The sequence below is a fragment of the Heptranchias perlo genome, chromosome 13, assembly GCF_035084215.1.
Source record: "Heptranchias perlo isolate sHepPer1 chromosome 13, sHepPer1.hap1, whole genome shotgun sequence".
In the NCBI taxonomy this organism is placed as follows: Eukaryota; Metazoa; Chordata; class Chondrichthyes; order Hexanchiformes; family Hexanchidae; genus Heptranchias; species Heptranchias perlo.
In genome coordinates this window covers 8,109,387-8,129,837 of record NC_090337.1, presented here as the reverse complement: position 1 = coordinate 8,129,837, position 20,451 = coordinate 8,109,387, and the positions used below count along the sequence as shown (strand labels likewise).

At 39.7% G+C, this 20,451-nt stretch overlaps 1 protein-coding gene across 3 annotated transcripts in view; it reads right to left on the bottom strand.

Moving 5' to 3' along the window:
- The window catches only part of prkci (protein kinase C, iota), a 90,066-nt gene that overhangs the window by 36,587 nt on the left and 33,028 nt on the right, over positions 1 to 20,451 (bottom strand). For 2 of the 3 annotated variants that reach the window (XM_067994911.1, XM_067994913.1), the window contains exons 3-8: positions 10,986 to 11,075; positions 9,291 to 9,341; positions 7,055 to 7,140; positions 5,930 to 6,061; positions 3,662 to 3,703; positions 3,477 to 3,534 (exon numbers count right to left, since the gene is read on the bottom strand). In XM_067994911.1, the coding sequence (XP_067851012.1) occupies positions 3,477 to 3,534; positions 3,662 to 3,703; positions 5,930 to 6,061; positions 7,055 to 7,140; positions 9,291 to 9,341; positions 10,986 to 11,075 (459 nt within the window). The remainder of the gene's footprint in view (positions 1 to 3,476; positions 3,535 to 3,661; positions 3,704 to 5,929; positions 6,062 to 7,054; positions 7,141 to 9,290; positions 9,342 to 10,985; positions 11,076 to 20,451) is intronic. The other variant, XM_067994912.1, reaches the window with a different exon arrangement.

Genomic DNA, 20,451 nt, shown 5'->3' with positions numbered 1-20,451 from the left:
CTAGCTCCTCCAGTGACCTAGTAGATCAAGCCATTGCCAAGCTTACTGCTAATTCATAAAAACCAGAAGGTTCCACATTCAATTCCCATTCTGTACTAAGTTAGCTTATCTCAGCAAGGGCAGCGATTGGGGTGCTACAATTGACTTCAGCATCCCCCAGCTAAGTAAGAGAAAAATCAGCCATGATTCTCACTCCTAATTCACAAAAGAATTACGGATGAGGAAGGCTATTCGTTCCATCTTAATTCATCCATACAGAATGATCCTCAAGTCTCTCCATTTCAACATCTAATTTCTTTTCATATATTCCAGGGTTTTCATCTCCTCCACCCTATCTGAAACTCCATTCCACATGTTGACGTCAGTTCTAAGTTTACTTTTTACTATCCAGCAATGTCTGATGCGTACACACAAGTGTGTGCATGTAGATGCTCTCCACAGTTGAATGCATGCCAGCACTCACTGCCTAGACTCTTGCGTGAAGAATGTCCATTTGGGAGGAAAGGTGTGTATGGAACTGCTCCAGTCAGAGTCAATGCCTCCAGGAACGGAGGGGAGAAAAAGGGACAAAATTGAAAACAAAAGAAAACCTCTTTCTGCCATGTGATATGAAACCAGGGGGTAGATTATCACCTTCAGCAGTGGCAGAAAACAGGCAGTAGCGGATCGGCCGCCTGTTATACACCCCACCTGATTAGGTAAATCGGGTGGGGTATATAACGGGCAGCTGATCCGCTCTTATACCTGCTGCACATCCCCGATTTTAATCGCTCCACCATTGGCGGCCGTGCCTTCAGCTGCCTAGGCCCTAAGCTCTGGAATTCCCTTCCTAAACCTTTGCATCTTTCTCTCCTCCTTTAAGATGCTCCTTATAACCTACCACTTTGTCCTAATATCTCATTATGTGGCTGGATGTCAAATTTTGTTTGGCAAAAGAACCGAAGGTGATATGAGGAAAAACTTTTTTACAAAGCGAGTGGTTAGGATCAGGAATGCACTGCCCGAGGGAGTGATGGAAGCAGATTCAATCATGGCCTTCAAAAGGGAACTGGATAAGTACTTGAAACAGGGCTACGGGGATAGGGCGGGGCAGTGGGACTAGCTGGATTGCTCATGCATAGAGCCGGCGCGGACTCGATGGGCCGAATGGCCTCCTTCCATGCAGTAGCCTTCTATGATTCTATATTGCTCCTATGAAGTGCCATGGGATGTTTTACTATGTTAAAGGTGCAATGTAAATGCAAGTTGTTGCTGTAAAATGTATTTTCAACATTTGCAAGTGATTTACCATTCCAGTCTAAAAACCTGCTCTGCCAGTTCTGTCATATCCGTTCTTTGTTTAATGGGTAGTGTAAACTGTTTCACTTGAACAAAAGAAAGGAAAAGACAAACTGGCCCATTAAGCATGGCCCATCCCATCACGGTGCAATCTACACATACCATCAACTCAACTCACTCCCCCCCCCACCCAAGGAAAAAGCTCTGCAGACTTAGTGTATCAGACTTTACAGGAAGTTGTAAAAGTTTACAGTGGCTGCTGCAGATTTTAAACTTTCAGAAATGGCATCTTTTCACTTTTACAAAAGTCAGCAGGTGTAAACATCACATTCAATCAATCAACAGTAAATTCATATTTGCGCACTCTGAGATTTAAAAAAATGACAGAATTTCCTATAAACAAGAGTTAAACAGTGGGTTGCAGCTACACAGTCGTAAGACACACATTTGTGCCGATGACTGCAAAAGGCTGTATTCCTAATCTCGCTGTATCACCGTGGGAAGAAGCCCAGCTATACTGACTCATGACTAGAACAAGTAGCCAATATGCTCTCATGCATTGAAAAGACCCAAGAAGAAGGAAGGGGAATGCAATACCCTATCAGGAGAGTCTCACACAAAAAAAACCAACCACAGTGCTGGGAATGAGGCACGTTTCAAGGGCAGATGGAAGCATGAACCGAAACAATCTCTCCGGTGGAATGGATTTTAAAGAGGAAGAAGAAAAGGTACTTTTCCCAGCAAGATTATTTCTGATTATTATTCAATATGCCTGTATATGTTTCACAATTGGCAAAAAGTGCCTCTCTCTTTTACTTTTCAATCACTTACAGCATTTGAGCACTGCAGATATAGCAGCAAAGAATGTCACTATTTCATGAATGAGACAAGGAAGATAAAAATATTCAATTGCTGATCTCACTTTAATTTATATAGATAGCAACTTTTTACATTTTTTTTTACAAACGTCTCAAAGCAATTTACATCTATTTTTAAAAGAAAATCCTGCAGAGGAATAGTCAGAAAGAGAAACATGCATAGTGGCGCTTTCATTTTAAATACCCCCACAGCACAAATGTAGCCCGTCACTAGATTTCTGGCGCCAAGTTAACTATCTTTGATTACATGCTGCTATTTGGCTCACTCCCAAGAGGTGCGTTAGGAGGATGTGTAGTGACTTAGAGTGCCAGCAAGTTCAAATAAAAATGTCTTGTCTCTGGGCCAACTGGTTTCTTAAGTTTTCAATTGATGCAATGTGGCACTGAAAATAATACTAACATATTAGAGTAACATCAGTGTTCAATCAGGAATATTACTGTAATATTAACCCTAAACTACAGAAAAGACAATAGAAAAAGAAAATGGATGATGAAGTTGAGACAAAGTTTCTAGAAACTGGAACTCACTCCACAGCACCACCTCGTGCACCAATGTGCGCACTACACTGTGATAACCGACACTGCAATTCCGAATGGGAAATGTTGACATAGCAATTTACAATGGTAAATACTGACACACAAGCAGTGTGACGACAGGAAGTAAGGTTTGTGGACAGGAAGTAAGCACCCCATGCAACATTTACAAACAGAGTTGATGGAGCAGTTTTATTCTGTTTTCACTCTGCTTCTCTTCTGCTGGTAAGGACAGTCACGGATAGCCAGGATATAGATGGCTGCCAGGAAGCTTCCCTCTGTTGACTCAGTGAATATACTGCCCGATGTGGTAGCGAGTTATACACACCAAGAAGGTCCCAGGTTCAGTGTAATTATCACTGAACTAGCCTCAATAACACTGGTCTCTGCAAGGAAGGAAGTAGGGTGAGGTAGGGGGGGGGAAAATCCAGCTAGGTTTTCTGCTCCTGATTGCCTTCCAATAGTCCATGCTGGAAAGTGAGGTGAGAACAGGATTGAGCTCAGTTGTGATAGCCCTTTACGATCATGCAGCCTGCTGGCACTCACTTTCTAGACTCACACAAAGATGACGTACTAGAGGGCTACCACCTGTGTCCCAGTATGAGTCTTCACAGAAGAAAGGGAGAAAATTGGAGGATATAAATGACTCATGGCAAAAGTCCCATTCTATCAGTATTTCCATCAACTCTGCCCACTGGACTCAAGGAGGACACAGAAGCCTGTGATGTCAGGGAGCAAGAAGCGGTGTTTAAAATGTTCACAGTTACAAGTACAAATCCTCCTTACCTGGCGCAATGTTTTCTGTATTCTCTGCACCCTGGAGTATAGGTAATACCATATGTTCCTAAACCAAAGCACAAATATTAAGATACTCAGCTATAAAGCAGTACGCAAATTTAAATTACAGGCAATTAAAATGCAAGAAGCTAATTTAACAATGTTATCAAACTGACTAAGAGTCACTCTCACACCTGATCACTGCTTCCCCAAGGGTAATGAGGATGTGTGCTGGTCTGTAAAACAGAGCACAGTTAATGTATGTTACACAAAAATTCCATTTTTAAGCAGAAACAAACAAATAGTTTCAGATGACACTAATGCGGTCACTAGGATTTCTGTGAATAATGGATGTGTCAAGTTTGTATACTTCCAGAAGTACAATTATGAATTTTCTCCTTCCGAGCACCGTCATTTTTGAAGAGAGCATTTATGTTATATAACACTGGGACGAAATATGAATAGTTATAGGTCTGTCATGGTCATAGTAATGAGAGCAATTTCAAGTCAGTATCACAACACTAATTATTCTTAGTGACAATACTGGAGGCTGCTTGTGTTAAACATCTAGGCGAGAATTTTCTGTTTAATGATACTGGCGTACACCGGAACAGCATATTGGGAAATTCAGTACCCACTATTTGCAATCTTCTGACTTTTAATTTCCCAATATGCAGGTCATATGCCAGGAACAATGAAGCTGAAAATCCTGCCCACAATGTCAGATCAACACTCTTAATTTTAAGGGTTTTCAGGATCTGTATTGTAACTTTAGGAATGACACAAGGATTTGAAGTTTCTCTGAAATCAAAGCATTGTATATCCCTCAAAAGGGCAATAGGATATTGACTAGTTTTTGCATTTGTTTTTCTTTCAGTTTTTTATTCCTTTCCTGGAAGCAATGACTTATGGTGAGTGCAGTTTCATACATAGCAGTAGTCCTGTAGTGAGTTACTCATTTTTCACGTGAACGAGATGATGAGTGTTCGACTTGGGGTGAGGGCTGGAGGGGGCGTCACAGACAAGCCCAATTCTATCCTAACCCAACATCCGTACACGTGCAATGTGCAACAGTGGTCACTGGCCAAGAGCAGAATCAAGATCCTCCACTGATTTTCCTCGTCATTAGCTCAACGGGCACTGATTAAGGGTAGCACCATTACTGCCATCAGTCTGCACACTAACTTGGCAACTTTCCTGGTTTATATGGCACAGTAACACGTTGAACAGTGTAATATTAGTAGTTCACTGATGCAAAAGTAAATTGTTTGTAATACTATTGGGTAAATTTACATTTAACTTTTTATTCAGCTTCACTTAATACTGAAATTGTGCTTCTCTCTTGTGCAAAAGCAAACCTTTTCATGTACAATAAAAAGAGGCCATTTCTATTCACTAGCATCAATTACTAAACTATCTGTAAAAGAAAACTTGCCGCTTGTAGCTGCTTATCTCCATTTTGAAACCATTTTCTCCAAACATCCTCCCACTCGACAGAACTGTGAGGCATTAGCAAGTAATCTGATAGCGTGGGGTGAAGCCATGAGAAAATGAATACAGCAGAGAAAAAAAAAAGAAAAACCACGAACAGACCAGATCGGTTAGCATCAGTAAGAGAATGACAGATACACATTTTGCGTGTAACCCTTCCTTAGCATAAGGCCCTTTTTCAGAACTGGTGCTGATGAAGGGTTCTACCCAAAGCATCACATTCTGTCTCATTCAGAATTGATCATTTTCAGCGTATCCCACTTTTCTTGCAGGTAAATATTCGATCCACTTAAATCAATTGGCATTTCCGCATTTATACAGAATCAACGTATAACACACAAAGAGCCAGTTAGCCTGAACAGACGATAGACAAAGCTTCAATTTTTAGTGCGAAGAACATTCCCAGCATCAAAGTTCTCCAAAAAGATGCCTGCGGCTGTAACTTATTTCAAATGAGGCCCTCCCACCAAGAGCTGAAGCGATCAGCGTCTCCTCCAAAGAGTGAACTCGTTTCTCAGGAGAAAACAAAAATAATTCTCAGTAAAACAGTGGGGATATTTTGAAAATTTTACATATCCAGAATATTTTTTTTTTAAATCTTACTTCATGTGGTTGTAAGAATTATAGAATTAAAGTAATAATCAATTTTTAAAACTCAGAATTAATGTCCTTTTCCCCTCGAGCTGGATTCCTTGTGTTAAAACTCCATTTGGGATCTGTTGCTACTTGTCAGTAATGGCTGATTCAAAACAGTCATTAAAACTTTTGCACAAAACAGGTCAAGCAGCCGGCGGAAATAACAAATTCATTTCTAAAACAAAATTACATTACTGATTACAACACAAATTCTAACACACCCCAGTGAATGCCAATGTTTTTTTCCCACAGAATTTGAGCTACTTTCCCCTCTAAACAGACTGGACCTGGGTCAAGAACTCAAAAGAGATTTAAAAGAACAGAGAAAGACTTACGGCATGACGTCCGCATTCAATTGTAACCAGTTTGTGACATTTCTTATGGACCAGAAGCTTACAGTTGATGCATTTATAGCCCTGACGACCTAGGCCCCAGATCCGATCAGTACAAAATGCACAGTGCGCACGCTGAAGGAGAGGGGAAGAAAACAAACTTAGTTAATAGTTTTGCACTATAAAACACTTTGGTTACAGTAGCTTTTTACTAAGACCACACAACAAATGTTATTGTCCATACTCCAAAATATTTTCTAAACTGTGACCATAATTACTGCATATACTTGTCTATAAGTCTAGAAATTTAGGTTACTGTTTGGGGGTTGAAAGAGGGTGGGAGCGGGAAGAATTTTTAACAAGAGTTACTGCGATGGATGGTAGTGTAGCTCATTTTGGAGAGCACGCCCATCTGCTCCTGGCCTAGTCCTGCTGCCCTATCTATTCTGGACTCTCGAGTGCTTCCTCGCCTCTCAGCCTTCCACTCTGCTGCTTTGTGTCCGTGCGCAGTGGTGACAACACCTAGAGCAGTAAGAGTGCATTAACACTGAAATTTCCTGCTCTCTTGGAACCCTAGTGACTCACTGCGCATCTTATGTGTCGGTCACAGATTTTTCAGAAGAAAGTGAGGCGGAATTGCTGAGAGGTCTTTTCTGCAAGTATCTATGGTATCTACAACCCTGTTCATGCCCAAACAAGGAGTTGGGTTGAGTCAAAATCAGCCAATTAAGAATTATGGTAAAACTACCTGGCACAGGGAAGGGGCAAGCAGAGTACTTTGATCAGAAAGTACTTATGTTCTAGGTATCAATTCCTCAAATAACCCATTAAGAAAGTCTTCTTTGAAGATCTCCCCTCTGCAATCTTAGCTTTCATATTTGTGTTGGAATCAGAATTAAAACAAGAGTGTTTGTGACTGGCACCAAGCATTTACAGCTGATAAATCTGACTCCCTTAACCCCATGGCAGACAGATAAGAACCAGCTTTAATCCAGGTTACCCGTCATTTGTGAGCACCTGATGCAGATATGGGTGTCAAAAGTGGGAAAAAAATGTTACATTCCCCATCACTGACCTTGATGAACACATTTTTTTTTTTAAAAGAAACTAGTTAACAGTTGTTCTCACTCTGTTGAATCTTTTGGCTTGGAAAGTATGCCCATTCACACAGTACAGTTTTCTCCAGCGCCGAGCACCCCTTCTGTAAATGGACTCTGAAAAATGATACACAAGTTGAAGCAAACAACTGGAAACATGATTATGTTCCAGTCACAAGAGCAAATTACAAAGAAATACACAAAATGAACAGCACAGAAACAGGCCATTCGGCCCAACAGGTCCATGCTCCAGGTGTTAATGTTCCACACGAGCTTCCTCGCTCCCTATCATTTCATACGTGAACCTTTTAAAAATATGTAAAGTGAAAATCTAATACAAAGTCGCATTTGGGAAGCTATTCAGCCTATTATTTCTTGCACATTTCAATTGGTTGTTAGTTGCTTGTAACTGTAGACCTCAATACAATTAAACCCAAAGACTATCAATGCTGCCTTTTTAATAATTTTATGCTTATGCAGAACTAATCTAATTTCCATAGGTGCTACTATTTTGCCTTCAAATATAATTTCTCACAGTTAGCATATTCCCAAAGACATTCCTCCCTGAGCCAATCTTTCTACATATAAACTATGAATATTACTTGGTTTATAATACCATTTTTCAAAACAAGATTCCAACAAGGTCACATGGTAAATTTTGTTTAAAGCATTAAATTGACAGTGTAAGTAGTGTAATATGAAAAAAAACAGAATTTTTGACCTATGTTAATAGTCCTATAAATATTTTAACCCTGCTGAAGCTGACTGATCAATAACTTATTTCCAGGAAAGTGGAACTTAGACTTTTTAACAGAAGACTGAAAGGAAACCTTATAGAGGTGGGAAAAATAATAAATGGTGTACGGAAGGTATATCCTGAGCACTCTTTCAGGATAAGGGGGGACAGGTTCAAACTGCCAAAGGGCAAATTTAGAACAAACATTAAGAAGTAGCTCTTTACACACAGAGTGGTCAAAACTTGGAATGGAATTCTGGATAAAATAACGGAGGCTGCAGCCTTGCAATCGTTTAAGATATAGCTGGGTGATACGATGGGAGTAGTGCAGTTCTTCCTGGATGGATGAGTTCAGATGGGCTGAATGGTCTTGCTCGACCATTCAATCTTCAATTTGCCCTAATGGCCACTGAAGCAAAATTTTATCAAATTTCCTCAGCTGAGCTAGGACCCATAGTACTAAGCTCCAGTCCGTTCCACAAACCAAGGACTGTAAGCATGAAGTTACTGCAGCTCATAGTCATGTAATTTTAAGGAAATGCAATATAGCTTTGTCACACATATATGTGAGCGGTCACATTCTAGTCAAAATAGAAGAGTCTTGTGAACAGCTATCTCCACTCATATGAACACGATGGAACCAGTACTGTGCGGTATCAGCGCATGAACAGTTGATAAAGTTGTATGAAATTCTTTCATCCCTTATTAATGTTGGCACCAGAATAGCGGGCAAAGAAATTTCAATAAGATGTGTTAAAGAGTTCACACTCTAATACTGGACAGTCAAATTTAACTGTAGTGTTTTGTTAAAAAAAAGCTACAGCATCAGAATGAAATTATCAATCTGATGTGGGCAAAAGTGCTTTTTACTTGAGATGTATGCATTACACTCCTGAGGCTGACTAGCATTTGTACACACTAACAAAAAACTAGTTTACAATTTCTTCAGAAAGTTCTCTAAATCAAGACTTATCACAAATTTCTCATATAGATTAGTCGATATTTACAATTTGAAAGGTGACAGTTTTTATAATAATTATACTTTGTTAAAATGCATGAAAATGAACCAAACACAGCAGGTAGAGCCCAGATTTGTTCCTTGGTCTGAGCTGAGTTAGTTGGTTTCAGCTGTGGTAGTGATAGGGAACAGTGCAGTTGGTCTTAATGCCCCTGGAAGCAGGAGGGGGAAGGAATTTAACAAGAACTTCCTGCTCCTAATTGGTAACTGGTGACTTATACTGAGAGGGGACAGGACCAGGCTTGGTTGTAATGCCTCCCACAGTTAAGTAACCTGTCGACACAGGCTGTCTAGGATGCCACGTGTGGAACCATACCATAGCATGAGTCAGTGTCCTCAGGAGGGGAGGATAAGCCAAAAAAATACAACATAAAGTACGAACATATTTTAAAGGGTGCAAAGGGTACTCAATATTCAATGGGGTTTGACTAATAACTTAATATGTGAATTAATGGAGCAAATATACAACAGAGAAAGCAGTCCAAAATAAAAAAGGAAATGAGAAACACTTACTGTCTTCCCCAGGACAAGGCATGCCTGGTCGTTCTGGTATACAGGGAAACACTGTGGAGAGGAAAATCCAGTCAGTATCAAATGGACACGTTTCCTATTGACTATATATAAACTTTCAACAAGGTAAACTAGTGTGATGACATGATGGGTAAAGGGGTCAATACACCATTGTCGCAGGGGAACACAACTAGGTTTGTAACTTCTTCCTTGTCTGGTAGCTATATTAAAAATTCAGGAGCTAGGCACACTTCACTTCCAAGTTGTACAACACAGTTTAGCACAGCCTACTCCTAGATTTTGGAAGAGGGTATAAGACAGTCACTGAATTTTGGGACTGTGATTCAGCAAGTGTGAAACATACACAGCATGTAACGTGATGAAGCTGTTCAACAGATGGCAGTTGGGTGGGGAAGAATTCCAATACTCATTATATATATCGCATTTGCAAAGATTTCTTCTGTTCAGTATTTCTAATGAAATTGTAAACACTTTCTAAAAGGAAACATTTATGATTTTGCTAGAAATATCAGACAAAATATCCACAAACATTTAAAACATTGCTACACACAGCAACCAAAAGAATTCTTACCCCAAGGAGGGGGAAGGCCAATTATTTCACAGGTTGAGTCACCCAACAATTTAGACTGGCAAGAAAACCACATCTCTGTCATTCAAATTTGAGAAACCACAGATTTAATTTCTTTCATATTTAATTTGTGCTGCCTCTAGCAGTAAATGAGTACTAGATTAACCTATTTTTGCTGATTTGGCACGTGTTTGCAATTATAAATGCTTCTATATTCCATTTCCCTCATAGGAACTTTCTGGTCTCAGCTGGGAGGGGAAATCTGAAGAATTGACTTGCATCCCTCATATGCACCACTTGTTGACCAGTGCCATCAGACGTAACTGGAAGCAGGTGACTCTACCTGTACTTGCTTACAGGTAACTGGAACAAGGGCTCACACAAGAGGGAAACAAATATAATTTAAAACTCTATACCCAAGGGGGTTCCCTGTTGGAACCTGCTCTGGATACTAGTTGCTAGGATTGGCATTGTTCTATGTTGTTGCATTTATAGATCGTGTCTGTGCAATCTCTTTCCTAGAGCAATTCAAAAATAACCTTCCTGCAGTGGGTTATGTCCCAGACAACAACTTGCACCTGTCATCTCCTCCAGTCCTATAACCCTCCAAGATCTCTGTACTCTTCCAATTCTGGCCTTTTGCACATCCCAGATTTTCATCACTCCACCAACGGCAGCTGTGCCTTCAGCTGCCTAGGCCATAAGCTCTGGAATTCCCTCCTTAAACCTCTCTGCCTCTCCTTTAAGACATTTTTGAAACCTAACTCTTTGACCTGTCCTAATATCTCCTTATGCGGATCAGTATCAAGTTTTGTTTGATAACGCTCCTGTGAAGCGCCTTGGGACATTTTACTTCGTTAAAGATGCTACATAAATGCAAGTTACTGTTGTTGCATTCATATATCGTGTCTGTGTAATCTCTTTCCTAGAACAATTCAAAAATAATCCGACTGCCCCACCCTCTCCCCATAGCCCTGTCAGTCTACACTCAGTCCTGAAGTTGAAAAAGGCACTGTATAAATGCAAGTTCTTTCTGCTTTTACCAATATTTTAAAACATTTTCAAAAATTGCTTCAATATATAAAGATTCTAAAAGATTTGCACCTCACCGTGAATGATCAGTTCAGAGTCCTTATTCAGCTCATAGAGCCGAAATGCCTCCTCTAGCTCCAGCTGGGATGAGACAGTGCAAGGATCTCCTGTTCAATAAACAAGAACAATAATACAATATATATCTTCAAAATATTTTAATATCGCAACACAGAATTTTGAACAATATTATTTAAGGTTTAAGATTCCTGACTTAAAGTCAGAGTTGTCAAAAAGCTCTTGTAGCATATTGGTATCAATACATTAAAGAGAGAAAAAAAAAGACATCTTAGGTCAGTGCTTTTTAAGCTTTTTGTGTAGGGCTCCCGCAGCAAACATGAACACACTTTCAGGAATCCTCGTACTAACTTCTGAAAGACAGCAACAGCTTTGCTTTCCTTTGGTTAGCTATCACTACATACTTTTTTAAAAAATTAGTTTGCAGCAACAGAAATAAGATGGTAGCAGGCCAACAAATATAGAAAAATATAGACTTTGAGAGATATTGTGCATATGTGGCCTGTAACATCTAGCCCCAGACAACTTTCAGGATCCCTGGGATCCTCTCACAGGCCCATTTGAAAACTTACCATTTAAACCAATTTACGTTAACGACTGACAGTCTTAGAGTGTTGTCATTACTATTTCTGTAAAACTGTAATGATAGGCGTAAGATTTTTATGCAACTGCACTGTAGGAGTGTTTTTTATACTCAGATTTTAGTGAACCACTAATAGTGAGTGTGTAAAATTAGTTCAATGGTGAAAAACAATCAGCACTACAATTGTAGATTTCGTCCTTTCAAACCTGGGTTCTGTCTGGAGAAAGCATTTAGAGCCGTATAATACTAAGGTGAAGTACTGATTCCGGTGCTGCGGCAGCAATTTGAGGTGGTGAATTAAAAGTGTCACACAAGTAAAATTTTTTCCTATAGTTTATATGCTAAATAAGTCTAGTGACAACACTGATAAATACTGACATACTAAATAAAGGACCTGGTAAACAAACGGTGGGAAAAAAAAACTGTTTGTGGAATATGCTGATAATTTGTTTTGGCCATTGAGCTCGTTAGTCTTTGTTTTCCATGTTCTAGTCCTGTGTTTGGAAACTGTACAGTGCAAGAAGGCTGTGGTCAGGTTTCATGTCAGCGACTCAAATTTTCCTTTAATGCACTTTCAGTGCTCTAGTTTTTCAGATACCATGTTTACAGTCTGTGTTAAACTGTCCCTTGTCTGTAATGCAACACGATGTTCATCAGATTATGTCACTGCTACAAATTCAGAGGCATAATCTGCAATTGGTTACAGAGAAACTATGGACAGAGATCAGGCTTTTATTTCATCAATGCATTTAGTCTGAAGGCGTACAGCTTCAACCATGGCTGTTTCAATACAGCTAATTGGGCATTTTCAGAAGCTCACCTTCTGGTGATCAATTTCTGTTTATTGTGTTACAAGTGGGAAACCAATCAACCATTTAGTTACGGCAGTACATACGGTGGTAAATAAGACAATAATCCTGCTTTCATGCTGCCGATGCTGGTGTGAAATAGTTGCCCGCTTTAGAGTGATGTAAAGCCAGCCGTGCTGAATTATACTAACAGCTCCACATCATTCTCCAATTAGTCAAAACTCCATTCACCAGTGTCCAAACAATGGTTAAATATCAACTAAGAGTCGACAGGACAATTAAGCTCTTTGTTAATAATATATAATTTACCATTGGGAACTTTTTAAAGTTTGCTTCATACCAGCAACAGTTATACTGCAACTGGTGTCACGGCCCAATGATGCTCAACTACATCCTTAGCATAATCTCACTGCTTCTCAAAGTCAAATGAGCCATCGGTTCAATTATGTTACTCAAAGGATAAAAGGAAGAACAAATTAACTTGTGCCTGTTACATCCTCAGGACATCCCAAAGCACTGCTTAACCAATTAATTATTTTGAAGTGCAATACTGTTGTAATGTGGGCAAACATGGCAGCTAATTTGCACATTGCGAGGTTGCACAACAGCAATGAGATAAATGACCAGTTAATCCATTTTTTTTAATGGTTTTGCTTGAAGGATGAATGTTGGCCAGGACTCACTAGTTATTACAGGTTTTCCATCAACGGAATACTGTACAAATATACTAAAATAATTGCTCTTTTCCTTCCACTTTATTATTAATATAACCAAAAACTGCAAAATTTGATGGAGTAGACTGTGCACATCACGACATGCACATTACATGGAACACAGTAACCCACTGAAGGTGTTGCTGTAATTATGTAATGGCAAGCTGTCACTGACTCATTTTGTACACTTTACTCTACTCTTCAGGAAGAAAGATCCACAATGAGACATGAAATACATTTAAAGAAAATACTTTTGGACATGCTTGCCAATAACTGTAACTGTGTGCATTTTACCACTCCAGGGGTAACCTGTTTTTTGAAATATAGATGCACATGACCAAATTGTCCATACATAAAAGGAATCTTAATTGTCACCCCCTTTAAATAAATGCCACAATTAATCTTAATTCCCCTTATATCCTGTGAATATCTCATTTAAACAACGAGTGCCAGCCGTCCTACTGCCTGGTATGTGAACCGCTAAACCACACTAACTGGTCCCAGGTTCAATCCCAGTCTATGCTGAGTTAGCAAATCTCACGGCTGTGGGTAAAGGTGGTACAGCTGGCCTCAGCACTTGGGGTTAGGAAGATTAAAAATTGACCAGTGTTTTTACTTCTGACTCCTATCCAGCAATCCCTGCTGGAAGTCTGTGTGTGTGAACTTCAGATGAGGATAGGATTGTGCTTGACTGTGATGCTTCCCCAGTGATCAGATAACTTGCCAATATTCACAGTCAAGCCTCACATAAATATCACCCTTTTGGGTGGTTAGGAGGGTCCCATGCGCAAATGGGCCCAGGCTTTCTAATTGCAGATGATTCTGGTTGAACAAGATTTCCACCCACTCTCACGTTGCCAACCTGACCATGGCCAATTTTCCTGACTACAGGGTCATTTTCATGCCAGGGGCTGGCTCCTCGGCATCTGCAGGAGAATCCCACCAGAATCGGGGCAAATATCATCAGCAGAAATCTGCCTCTGCATGGGAATGCTGAGAGCCTCACTGCCTCCAATAAAAAGTAGAAATTCTTTCTGAAATTTCTTTTCCATCTTCTCAGGTATGTGCATGTCAATCCTTGGACAGCCACAGCACTGTCATCCAGCATTTTCTTGGTTCCTCTATCAACCTTTGAACACTGGAAAGCAGCCTTATAGACATCTCCGTGCCTACTGTTCCATCAGGGCAAATGGTAAGAATCATGGCAGAAAGCGTGTTTCCCTCATCTTAATGTGATTTGCATGCTTCCACCCACATATACACCGCCACCACAAGGACTGCAACGGTTCAAGGCGGCCCACAATCACCTTCTGAACGGCAACTATGGATGGGCAATAAAATCAGACCTTGCCAGTGACGCCCACTTCTCGAGAATGAATTTTAAAAACTCAAGAGAAACGGGCTCAGACATGAACAAAAACACTGGATGAAAATGAATTAAATCTTAAACCACCTCAACATGTCGAGAAAGCATAAGTGTTTATCTGTTCACCACTTCATTTTACTTATAACAGCCAAAGCTTTCGTTCCTTATTCCCCGAGCTAAACCAGACATGGAATGTTGATTTTTCACCAATAGGAGTGCCACCCAAAGACTATAAAATGGAAATTAAATAAAAATAAACACACGTTTATTGAAGTTTAAGTAAGCAAACCTAAGTGTTTAATACACAGAAGGTACATAAAGTTAAACTGGGATGCGGCGTGGCCAAGTTTTGAAATTATTTTGCCACAGTACTACACTATCAGAGAGCCTATCAGTGTGATAAACGACACTGCAGCTGAGGAAAGTAAAATCTTTTAGATTACAACTGAATGGGGTCTTTACAGCCTCAGTGGAGTATGTTGAAAAAAAGAATCAAAAATAATTGCTTTACCACCTCTTCTATACTCTGGCATGTTTAGATTCAGATCTCCCTTACTCTTAAAACAGGTTACCCTCCACTTTTCTCCAGGGCAGCCACTAGAATGGTGTCCCTTTAAGATATCAGTGATACCAGCCTATGACTGTTCCCTTGCCATAATCCGTAAAACGAGATATATTCCGTTCCTTTCACCCAGAGAAGCAAACTGTAACAAGTTTTAATACCAAATTAAACTACTTAGAAGTACTGTATTGTTTTTAAGGGATAGATAATGTTTGATGAAGCTATGAAGATTGCTCCACGTAGCAACATTACCAGTTCTTGGGTTGCGAGCAAGCAATTCAAAATAGCAGAAGTTGAATTATAATTAATTCATAGAATCAGATGACAGGCTAGGATGTAAACAGGAGGATGAGGGTGTAGGAGAAAGGAGACACACACAGACAGAGATCTCAAATATTCAGCAGTGTACTGCTGATTACTGGATGGAAACGGCAATGTTCCAAATGGTTTAAACATCTCTGATACTGCACATCTGTAAATTATTTTAGATCATATCATTCAATGATGCATTAATAAATCTAAAAGGTCCTCCACAAGTAACCTACCCAATCACACTATAGGTTCAGGTTACTCATAACTAAAAAGGTATACAATTTTAACATTCTTTAATGCACAAAAGTTCTTTCAGCCTCAATACTTGATCAATATACACCCTCACTGCTATTCACAAAAGTGAACTCCCCTGGAGATAGTTTGATTTTCCTTCCTTCCTGAAAAGCATACACCAATCATCTGAGGGGTTCGGAAAGGAATATTTCAGAATATTTTTTTCCATATTGATCCTGTTTTTTTTTCTTTCCCAGATTACATGGCTGCCGGGAGGAGGGGGGGGGGGGTTGAGAAGTGTTTAGCCATGATGATTCAATCACCATGAGGTGTGGGGCAGGCTGGATGGACCAGCTGGTGTTTTCCTGCCCATCAATTTTTTATGTATGTATGTTTGTATGGGAGAAAATGCAGGAAGGATGGGCTACTTGTCAGGCAGAGGGAAGGACCAAGCTGGAAACAAAAAAATTACAGCCTAAGAAATATTTCAAAGCTCAATGAGGCAGATTAGGTTGTGATAGTGCCAGGGAAGAAGAATGGCACTACCCATTGTCAAGAAGCCTGTAATTACAGTGACCGGCAAATGATGTTTAGACAGGGTTTTGCCATTATATAAAATGTTGACATTTGATTTTTCTGTTACAAATGTTGCCATGAAAAACGTGATTGAAAAATCACAACACAGGAAGTCAGGTTCATGTGAACAGGAAGTGTGTACCATACATAAGTTTTTTTTTAATATTACTAGTCGATCTCCCACGATATTGCGAATGGAGAATCAAGACTAAGTGTAGTCTTCAAGTGAAGCAGGATTAGAAAGTGGGGATAATTGGATCAAGGCATGCAAACCCAATTTTGTCTTCATTTTAAGGTTGTTTATTCTGTCCTTATTTTTATAGAATCATAGAAGTTTACAACATGGAAACAGGCCCTTCGGCCCAACATGTCCATGTCGCCCAGTTTATGCCACTAAGCTAGTCCCAATTGCCTGCACTTGGCCCATATCCTTCTATACCCATCTTACCCATGTAACTGTCCAAATGCTTTTTAAAAGACAAAATTGTACCCACCTCTACAACTGCCTCTGGCAGCTCGTTCCAGACTCTCACCACCCTTTGAGTGAAAAAATTGCCCCTCTGGACCCTTTTGTATCTCTCCCCTCTCACCTTAAATCTATGCCCCCTCGTTATAGACTCCCCTACCTTTGGGAAAAGATTTTGACTATCTACCTTATCTATGCCCCTCATTATTTTATAGACTTCCATAAGATCACCCCTAATCCTCCTACTCTCCAGGGAAAAAAGTCCCAGTCTATCCAACCTCTCCCTATAAGTCAAACCATCAAGTCCCGGCAGCATCCTAGTAAATCTTTTCTGCACTCTTTCTAGTTTAATAATATCCTTTCTATAATAGGGTGAGCAGAACTGTACACAGTATTCCAAGTGTGGCCTTACTAATGTCTTGTACAACTTCAACAAGACATCCCAACTCCTGTATTCAATGTTCTGACCAATGAAACCAAGCATGCTGAATGCCTTCTTCACTACCCTATCCACCTGTGACTCCACTTTCAAGGAGCTATGAACCCGTACTCCTAGATCTCTTTGTTCTATAACTCTCCCCAACGCCCTACCATTAACAGAGTAGGTCCTGGCCCGATTCGATCTACCAAAATGCATCACCTCACATTTATCTAAATTAAACACCATCTGCCATTCATCGGCCCACTGGCCCAATTTATCAAGATCCCGTTGCAATCCTAGATAACCTTCTTCACTGTCCACAATGCCACCAATCTTGGTGTCATCTGCAAACTTACTAACCATGCCTCCTAAATTCTCATCCAAATCATTAATATAAATAACAAATAACAGCGGACCCAGCACCGATCCCTGAGGCATACCGCTGGTCACAGGCCTCCAGTTTGAAAAACAACCCTCTACAACCACCCTCTGTCTTCTGTCGTCAATCCAATTTTGTATCCAATTGGCTACCTCACCTTGGATCCCTATAATACTTTGATTTTATGTTATTTAATAATTACATTTTGGGAAGCAGAGGAGCATCTCTGCAGTACATGCTGGGAGATGTGAAACGGTGGTGCTATAGCACTGGTGGGGGGTGCTGTGTTATTGTAGCATGACAAGTTTACACAGACATTTTCCATTATAAATGTGGACACAGAAATTTATAATGAAAAGGTTGACACAGAAGTATGGCAAAATGTGACAAACAATTAGTAAAGTTTTGTAGACAGAAACTGCGTGCAAACATAAAACTTTTAATATATCGGAGATGTGCTCATGTATAAGATGATTCCCTCACACACCTGGAAAAAAATTCAAGCCTCTTGTACATGTCAATGATCAACATTACAAAACTTCCAACCACATTCATATCATTTATATCGCAGCATCCATAAAATTATCTCTCATTTTTCCTGATTTTAATCGGCACTCTTTCATCCATTATTGCTCCATCTCGCCAACAAATTTCAAATTTAAATAGTACCTCCCAACTTCAGTTCTGGCTCCCACTGCTGAATTAAAATCTCCCGTTGTATCTATCCTGCTTTCAGGAGAGAAAGTTACCATTTAAATATTATTGTGCAGAGCACAGTAACTGGTGATAGAAATGCACGGTATTGTGCTTCTACCTTCTTTGCAGAAATTGTTCCACCAGGAACAAATCTTGACTGTGGATATGTCCTGCACATAAAGACAATGGCCCCTCCCCCATTGTTGGTTCCAAAAAGGGACAGAAATTTATACTCTTATATACCAACATACACACTATCCATCACATTGCTAAGGTGTCCATTACCAAATATTGATTTGTTCTTTAGTACTATCAAATTTCAAATTATAAACTGATGCCACTTTGCAAGATTTTTTATTCTGTCCGTGAAAATCCTGCTGGATTTATAGCTGAAAACTGCCTTTTTGATAATTAGATCTTAACCAACTGTAAAAATGCTCCTTAAGATTTATTTAAATATATGCTATTGACACTGCATCCTCACAAACAGGACTCTTCCTCTTCTGCAGTTCCAACACCTCTGTCTCAACATAAAAATAAAAAGCTCCCTCTCGTTTTGTTACCATGCCACTAACATCCGTTAAGCCTTTTTTAAAGCATCTGCAAAGGCTCATATTACTGCAAGAATATTTTCTTGTTGTAAAGTACAACTTGAACTTTTGACTCTTCCTTTTAATTTACCATTCATTTTCACACTTTTGAGCAATTAGCTTCCAAATAGACAATCAAACCATGACACCCATTACGTGGCCATGTACTCTCTTATTGACTAAACTGCAGATTTCAAATTTTCAATCAAAACCAAACAGCAGTAATAAATTCCAACCAGAAGCTTGAAATGGTTCTCAGTGCAGTTTCAGAACTTAATGACAACTTTCAGTATGATGTGGAGATACCGGTGATGGACTGGGGTTGACAATTGTAAACAATTTTACAACACCAAGTTATAGTCCAGCAATTTTATTTTAAATTCACAAGCTTTCGGAGGCTACCTCCTTCCTCAGGTGAACGATGTGGAAAATGATTTTTCCACATCGTTCACCTGAGGAAGGAGGTAGCCTCCGAAAGCTTGTGAATTTAAAATAAAATTGCTGGACTATAACTTGGTGTTGTAAAATTGTTTACAACTTTCAGTATGGGGAAGGATTTCAACAAGAAAATATCCCTAAATGGCAAACATGAGGAAATCAATTGTGAAGCCTAGTTACTGAAGTGGTAAATCAGAGCTTTCGGATTAACATGTATAGTTCACACCATGTCTGGTTTTGATAAAAACCCACACAAAGCTTGGTTGAAGTCAGTGGGAATGATTTCCTCTGGTCACTACGTGTAGCGACATTGCAAACAAGTGCAGGAAGTTCCTCTCTATATTTCCAGCACAATTGTAAATGGGTTATTTTTGAACATTACCTCTCTGTTAAGGTCTTCATCGTTCTTCCAGTGGAGGAAAATTACACAGATTGATAGATTCTGGGAAACCACATGCTGAGCATGCCCCGGAAAATGTCATCATGCCCCAGCAAATAAGCTACACTGTACGTGGTCACCTGCTTTGACATTGTATGAAGCCCTAGAATCTGTGCCATTTGTTTCAACCTGAGGTTAAACCAAAACTAAAACTATTTTATGCTTCCATATCCCCCCTCAAACTGAGTGGAGCATGCTGACTTTCTAAACTTTACTTCTCAGCAGCTGCAAATACATTGCAGCGGGTGCAAAACCAAAATAGTGTGAGATTAAATATGCATGATGGTCTCGTACCATTTGCTTAAATTTAATTTGGACTACTCCATATGTGAATGACAGTGTGATACACTTACATCACATGAGGCGTTCTGTCTTAACAGCAACACAAATTGTGTAGTATAACAAATGGCCTCGTAGGAACATACAGATTTACAAGACCAGAAAAGTACATTATGGTCCATCTAGCTGGTCCCAGTGTCTAGGAATCATCATATTCCATGATACCAGTCATACCCCCAAAAACTTTTCTCCAGATACTTTTCTTTCTTGAATTTGCTGATACAATCAGCCCCCAGTACCTCCCTTGGCAGTCTATTCCATACACTCACCACCCAGAGTACACCATAAACTGTGTTACTGAAGCTCTGAAAGTCAATTGCTGCCTTGTATATTTGTCAGTCATTCTTTAGGTACTGTTTATATTTAGTAAACGAGTTTTAGTTACTTTTCAGCCTTTGAGCAGTGAAATTTTGATATGACACAGGTGACGGTGAATCAGAGAATAGTGACTTCAGACCTGCAGGTCTACATCGTCACGAGTTGCACTATAGTAACACCTGGTTACTTAATACAGCAAGATATAGGTGACAGTATATATTTCACTG